The following is a 7,904-nucleotide window of genomic DNA, read 5'->3' as shown; positions in this document are numbered from 1 at the left end:
TTGTAGATTCTGTCTCTCACAGTTGAGGTGTACCTACGATGAAAACTACAGAAGTGTCCATTCTCTGTAAGTGGGAAAACATGAAAAATCGGCAGTGTATCAAATACTTATTTGCCCCACTGTACTTGGATCATTGCTTTTGGGCCCCCATAAGACTATTATGAGTGTTTTAAAACAACTTGCTCAAGGGCAAAGCAATAGTTTAAGGTGTTGTAGGTTGCAAGTTCAGTGTCGAGGGATCAGATGCACTCTTGTTTCTTCAGCTCAGTAAACACCAGTTTCACTTCCTATTTGTCCTTTTGTTCTCTTCCTGTTGCTTTCACCATCTCGGTTTCTTTTTTGTTCCTTTGTTCCAATTTTTTTAGTACTTCTTGATTTATCTTAGTGCATTTCCCATACATTTATATTTCTCTTTTTTTTTTATATCGTCTCTCTTTTCACTTCTTTCTTTGCAACCAGCATGACTACCTTACAGTTCTCCACCCTCACGTTGGAGTGCATCACAAACCCAGATTATCAGCGCAGGCTTCAGTTCCAGACTTTATTTTGGTTGCAGGCCTTAGGTTTGTGCAAAATGTAAATGTAACAAATTACACACATGCTGTGCTCATAGATGTTACTGCTGTGTCAGCTATTTAGACTGAAAACATCCAGGTGCTGCTGTAATATGATGCAGAGGGCTGCTCTGGTGGTGGGTGGCGTGTTGCTTCAGGTACCGGTGAGACAATAAAACACAATCCAGGAAGGAACTGATGCACGAGGTTGAAGGCTTCAATGCCAAATCATCTTTCTGGATGATGTTACGCCTTTTTGCTAAATCACAGATGCCTGCTCTGTGCGTTTGTCTAAATGCAGTCGTTGAAAGCTTAAAACCAAACCGCCGTATGGAAAGTGTTTAGCAATTTGTGTACATCACAGTCACTCAAAATCACTAACTTGAGTCCTTGTGGAAAATTACTAGTGCCGGTTCAGGCTCTGTGTTTTGTTTTATTTTAAATAGCTTATCCTGGATTGTGATGACAGAGGCACAGGCTTTTTTTGGGGACTTTTGGTACAACCTGAAACACCCCTGACATGCTAGCTCTCCATCTTAAATGATATGATCTGCTTCTGTTTCAGTTCAGAGTCGTAGAAGATGTAATTCTGATGTGAATCATTTTTTTCACCCACTCCCAGTAACTACAGTGACATTACAACAATTGCGAATACTGCTGCTTTTCTAAGCCATACTGTAATTCATGCATACTTGCACCACCAATAACCATCACCGTAGTATCAAGCACTTCATACACATAGTAAAACATTATAACATCAAGGTTGAATTACACTTACTACTCCAGATTCAGCGAGGAAGCTAAATTCTGCAGACACATCAGCTTTTGGATTAAAAGCCAGTGGCAGTTTATTTTTCTAAAATACTTTAGGACCTTTGACATCAAACCAAACCCCTGGTGATACATTCAAACCTAACACATAAACTTCCACATAAGCCTCATCTGCTTGCATGTTACAGTAAAAGGTCATTTATAGGGTAAAAGGAGCCTGTGGGTATTTCAGCGTCTAAAGTTGCACTGTATATATATATCATGTGTAACACACACACACACACACACACACACACTGGGCAGGTCCTGTCAGGGCAGACCGTGAGAATGCAGAGCAGCTGCAAGTGGTAATGTTGTCATGTGGCATGCATGGTGTGTGTGTGTGTGTGTGTGTGGGGAGTGCAGAGGGTGGTAAACAGTCTCTTACCCCCGCTTCAGTAGCCCCTCACCTGCTTGATGCCCGGCCCAGTGTTTTCTTCTTCTGTCCCACTTGTGAGTTTGCAGGTTCACCTCCCGAACACAGCTTTGAGTCCAGTGTCTGTTGTTTTTATGTCATTTCTTCCAGCAAATCCAAACCTGCTGTCGTCATATTTAAGACTGAGAGCAACTGATTTCTATGAACAGGCGTGTGTGTGTGTGTGTGTGTGTGTGTGTGTGTGTGTGACAAAGAGAGACTGATGTTTATGGAAGAGAAGTTTGTGCATTTGTTGTCAGGGCCATTTACTTTACTTATGTGTTGGCCTGCATAAATGTAACCACTGTTTTGATGAAACACCCTAGAGAGAGAGTGTGGGTGGCTGGTGATGCACAGGTGCACTGGTTGGGTGGTCTACACTGACACCGACACCCCCTTTACACACACTAGTGTTAATGAGACCCAAGATCATAATATTGGCAACATGCAGGCATGTGAGATTACTTGATGATATGTGTGTGCAGGACCTTTTTTAATCATCATTTCAACAGGAGATTGTTTAAAAAAGCTGCACCAATATGGCACAGTAAAGGTGTCAGATCATTTTTTTCTATACCACATTTTAGGGAGTATAAACACATGATGATGATGATGATGACTTTTATTGGCCAAGTATGAAACTGTGGAAGAATGAGGAATTAATAAAATATAACAGATAAATAAAACATGTAAATACAACTAAAAAGGACAATGCTGATAAACCAGCAAACAGCACTGGTCTGACTAGTGTGTAGAGATGTAGGAGTGTGTGTCCCACCGGTTGTGTTATGTGTTAGTGTGTCCTCTGCTGTCCCCACAGAGCCTTTGACATTATTGTGTACTGAAAAGACTTTTCAAATCGCCCCTCTCTTCTCTCTACTAGACGCCCTTTACTGAGGCTCCTGTGTCCTGTGTGACCCCCTGACACAGAGAGGTAAGACCACACACACACAGTTTATATGTCGATGCAAAACACAGTGCATTTAGTGCAATTAAACATTCAGCAACTTTTTCTTTTAAACTCTGCTGTGTCTTAATCCAGAGGTTAGTGGAATGAGGGTGTATCTTCTTTTGCAGAGTGTGTGTATTCAGGGCAGTGGGTGTTTGTCAGTTTGTTTCCGTAGAGCTCAGCAAATGTCAGCCACAATAAAACACCATGGTGCAAGAGCAGTGTGCGTCGCCATCTACACAAACAGCAAACGCACATGCAGACAGCTGTAGGTATATTCCTCCCCACAACCATTCTCTTCTCCGTCTCTTTCTTTTACTGTCCTTTGTAGCTGAGATCTTAAAGAAAAGACCTGAAGCAACAGCAGCTTCTCTGTCTGTCATCAGTCGCCTTCACTTTTTGAGTTTCCACTGAGTGTGTGGGGTTTCGACAGGCACAGGATTCAGAATCAGAATCTGCTTTGTCGGCCAAGTATGTTGAACACACAGGGATTTTGACTCTGGCACAGTGGCTCTAATTGTGCTTTTGAAAAATTTTGTGCATTCAGATAGGAAGAAGAAAACAGTAGAGTAAAAAAGGAAAGGAGAAAAAATTATCTATTAATAAATACACTATGTATGCAGTGTGAAAGAAGAGCTTCGGATAAATAAATACCCTGGTTATATTAACAGATTATTGCACTGGTGGTGTTAGCTGTTATTCTGTTATACAGACAGACATGGATTAGCAGTAATACAGCTGATCACCTCATCATACAACCCACTGTCTGTTCTGCAGTCTCACATGATGATGATGATGAGTAAAGCACAAGCAGTGTGGTAGTAAAGCAGGCATTCTCCTACCTACACAAATAGGGCAACAGCTGATTTAAAGGCCACATTATGCTCATTTTCAGGTTTATATTGTCATTTAAAGGTTCTATTAGAAAATCTTTACACTCTTGTACATTCATAAAGTTAATTCATTTCCTCAGAGCGCCAGTGGCGCCAGACTCTTTTTCCCTCTGTGTGAACACGCTGTTTTGGCTCGTGGCCCCACCCCCCTAACAGCTCAGTCTCTGATTGGTCAGCTTCTATAGCGTTTAGCAGGAACCGTCTACCAACTCTAGCCGCGTTTCCGGGTTCCGGAACAGTTCCGGTCCTCAGCGTTAGCTCTGCTAACAGCGTTAGCCACATTTCTACTGTAAATTTCACCATAATAACCTCTTCTTAACCAAAAACTAAACAACCACAGATGTTCAAGCAGGAGCCTGCTACTGTCACACCTGGGCAGTGTTTTATAATAGAGTAACACCTTTAACATGGTTATATGAAGTTTAGTGCTGTTAATAATAAAAATAATTGTTCGTTGCAGCCCAAATGACTTTGTGTGTTTACCAAAATGGATGTTTGCACTTTAGCACCTACCAGTCAACAATATTTAATGCAGCCTTTGCGTAGTTGGTACAATAGCTGCAGGTGCACCACTGTTTGATTTGGATGTTGTGTACCAAAAAGAGCTGGGTGAATTTCCTGTTACTAACCTTTGTACTTTGATTCAGTTATTGGAAAAAACACAGGAGCCAAACTGTTCCTGGCCCTCTGAGATACTTGGGGGTATATTGTGTGTAGAGTAATGACATCTGCAATGATTTAAAGCATTTAGAGTTAAAATATGACCAGTGCTCACAGAGCAAATGTTCATCCATGTCAGCTTTACACAGACAGACATCAGAGGCCGACAGACAGGGCGTAGTTATCAGCAAGGCCAGGCTGGAAATAGCATTTTACTCACCATGGGAGAGCAGTGTGGTAACTGGTGAGCAAGTGACACTTTTGGAAACAGTTATAGGTCTATTTCTGGCTCATGTAATGTCTATGACAAGACACTGAATGAAGTCATAATGAGCATCGATTAAAATCTTTAGCCACAAACCTTTGATATATCCACCTGTTCTGCTGTGTTTTCAGAAACGCTAATTTGCTTTCTGGCCAGCAGATGTTTAGCCTAGCATAGCATAAAGGCTGTAAACAGAGGGAAACAGCTAGCCTGGCTTTTACGACAGTAACAAAAGCTAATTTGATTACATCTTTATTTCATTTGTTTCATTTGCACAAAGATAGGAAGCACAGTTAGGGTTACTGATCGTTTCATTTGACTTTCCACCAGGCTGTGAATAGGTGTATTTCTCAAATTGCTGAACTGTTGCTTTAATGCTCAGACATTTAACTGCCTTATTCTAGGACAGCTTGTTAAATGGGGGCAGTGTTGGGGAGGGGACGCTTACTTATTAAAGTAAAGAGACAGTGAGCTACATAAACATAGCCACATAAGCTCTGTTAGCTTTGGTGAAGTGGTCACTGTACACACCAGCGCTATCTGATGCTGCTCTTCTTGACTACAGATGAAGGTTTGCAGAATTTATTTGGCCAGTTTCTTGTATTCTTGTGAACAACAACATTTAATAAAGCTCCTTGTGCATTCTCGGTTTGATTGATTTGAGCGCCTGTAAGCAACGCAAAACATAGACATTTTCAGAGCTTGTGATAGCGCGTTTTGCTCTCCAGCTGCAGTTCACGCCACAGCAACACAGTGACGTGATGTCAAGTGGAAACAGGCTATTAATAGTCTCACAGTGCATGGGTCCACCTGCAGGTTTGAGCTTTCTGGGGGCTACATTGAACAGAAATTCAGAATAATCCAGACATCAGTGTCAGCTGCAACAAACCAAACTGGTCATAAAACTCATGGTTGCAGTGTGTTGCATCAGTTCTTTACAGGCAAAAATCTTTCCCAACCCCTGTCAGGCATTAAAAGATCAAGAATTTTTAGTCAAGAAGAAATTACAGTCAAGTAACCGGAGATGTCCTTTTGCAAACATTGTTCAGTGTCTTATTGGAGTGCACATAGATGAAGTGTTGGCCTCATTACTTTCAAACTTCCTGTGTGTGGGTGAGAAATAGCAGTGAAACAACCGTATAAAGATGTGAGGGAATCTGAAAGAGCGAGTGTGTTTCTGTGTGTGAATGAGAGAGAGTGATTGAAAGGAGGAATCCTTCTTTTGTCTGATGAAGTCTCCCTGGAAGCTTTAAAATCCTCTCTGGAATGTGTGTCTGTGTGTACCGGGGGTTGGCTTGTCACCACATTTATAGAAAGAATGCAAATATTTGTGTGTGGTGTAGTGTAACGGTTACCATGACTGCTGATAGCCTCCGGTGTTTCCTCTGTCACCTGACAGCAGTGGGTGAGTTATAGCGACATTTCTTTCTCTTTGCATTTCTTTCTTACCTTGCCCACCCTTCCCCCTCTCTGGCTTTTTCTTCTGTGCCCCTGTGAGGATGCCTCAGCGCCAGTCTACAGATTTCAGATCAGATTTTATCAGCTGCAAACGGTGTGTGGCCCTGAACTTTACTCTCACTGAGCATGCCTCTAGCTTGTGTGCACGTGTGCGGCTTTGTTGGTGTGCGTACAGTAAAAGTAAAAAAATAAACTTACAGTTGCAGTTTATCTATTTAGTGAGGTTCCTGTTTAAGGTTTTTCTGAATTTTAAGTTGGTATTTAAAACACTGAGCAAATCAGAGCATTTTTAGGTTGATTGATTAATAGTGTTATCATTTCAGTTAAAATTAAATAAAATAATAAGTGATAACACCTATGATGGCCAGCTGGGCCAACTAATAGTCTCACATTGCACGAAAGCACCAGGAGGATAGATTTTTCTGGAGGCCACAGTGAACAGAAATTCAAAATGTCCTCACAGCAGTTTCGGTTGCAACAGGTCAGACCATTTATTGCATTAGTTCTTTTACAGGCAAATTTCTCCACCCCAGTCAAAAATTAAAAAGTTGGACACAAGCCCCGAGTGCTGAGGGTTTTCCTGCTGTGCTGTGTTTGTTGCAGGATGGTGATGGCGATGGAGGAGGGGGGGCAGAGAGATGGAGAGAGGAGTGCTCCAGCGACAGCAGGAGCAGAGGGGAGACAGATCTTCGTTGAGCTTGGTTAGTGACTTCTGAACCTCAGAATAAATCTTACATGGCCTCTGTGTTGCAGCCAGATTGGATCTTTTTCTTTTGAATCCCGCAGCAGTTCTTGCTCATCATTCATTTAAAATGGAGGAGCACCTACATTCTTGAAAGTTTGTTTTCACACTTTAAAAAAAGCGTCTTTCTGCAGTGTAAAATGTTCATAATGATGTCACTCCATCCACAGCATGCTGAAGAAAGGAAGTTAATTCCAGGGCATAATGATTCTCCGGAGATTCTGAATGTCATCTTCTTTTTCACAGGGGAGAAGAACTTTGACACCATTTGCCTCTCCACATATCGAACAGCCTGCAAGCTCAGATTCATACAGAAGAGGTGCAACTGTAAGTCAACATAAACAGCCTGACTTTGAGTCTTTTGGTTCATTTTTTTGTGGACGTTAAGCTAAAATTACCATTAAATATCATAATGGCTCTGTAGTGTAGTTTACACCATGATTCCTCAAGAGGTTTTTAGGCAAATAAGAAACAAACATGTTGTTTGTGTGATAAATGTCTTTGTTATTTAAATTTGTTAATAACTTTACATATTGTTCAACCTGATGATGTAGACTTTTGTTTCTCACCCTCTGAATCTGTGAAAACAAGTTAAGTCACTCACCTCATGTACCTGTGGAAGAAAGTAAAGTCATTAACTGTGGAAGCAAGTTGGGTTATTTAGGCATCACTGCTCCATGGAAACCTGCTGTCAGGAGCATTCCTTAGTGACCTCTGCTGCTCTCTCTGCTGATGTTTACATCGTAAAGTTTGAGCCTGGTTATCTTTGGATTCCTTTTGTATGCTTCATTTGATCTTCTTATTCTGCCATCTGCAAAGACCTTTTACAGTCTGACTCTTGCATTTGGGTCGTCAACTTTCACTCGTGTCATTCCAGTGCATCTGATTGACATATACAATGTGATTGAGGCTATGCGAGACGCCGGTCTGAACGCCGTCGAGCTCAACGCTGGCATCTCTGTGATCAGACTGGAAAACCTGGTGTCCTCACTGTTCAACCAGCTCAGCAAGCGCCTGCCCACCACATACCCCATCAACGCACGAGAGAGCACCGTCCTCTTAGTTGAATTCATGTTGGCTGCCATTGATGGGTAACTAGAGAAGTCCCCGCAGTGGTCTGTGGGTCTGCAACATCCTGTTGTTTTCTATAAATATGTC

The 7,904-nt window shown here is 41.8% G+C and overlaps 1 protein-coding gene across 1 annotated transcript in view; it reads left to right on the top strand.

Annotated features, from left to right (window-relative positions):
* The window catches only part of dtnba (dystrobrevin, beta a), a 28,906-nt gene that overhangs the window by 4,728 nt on the left and 16,274 nt on the right, over nucleotides 1-7,904 (top strand). The window contains exons 2-5 of the mRNA XM_020603973.1: nucleotides 2,663-2,713; nucleotides 6,608-6,705; nucleotides 6,993-7,073; nucleotides 7,624-7,837. Of these exons, the coding sequence (XP_020459629.1) occupies nucleotides 6,609-6,705; nucleotides 6,993-7,073; nucleotides 7,624-7,837 (392 nt within the window). The 5' untranslated portion in view covers nucleotides 2,663-2,713; nucleotide 6,608. The remainder of the gene's footprint in view (nucleotides 1-2,662; nucleotides 2,714-6,607; nucleotides 6,706-6,992; nucleotides 7,074-7,623; nucleotides 7,838-7,904) is intronic.

Source organism: Monopterus albus, unplaced genomic scaffold (assembly GCF_001952655.1).
Source record: "Monopterus albus unplaced genomic scaffold, M_albus_1.0 scaffold63.1, whole genome shotgun sequence".
NCBI classification, from domain to species: domain Eukaryota; kingdom Metazoa; phylum Chordata; class Actinopteri; order Synbranchiformes; family Synbranchidae; genus Monopterus; species Monopterus albus.
The sequence above is the reverse complement of the archived record's forward strand: the minus strand, read 5'-3'. Positions and strand labels throughout refer to the sequence as shown.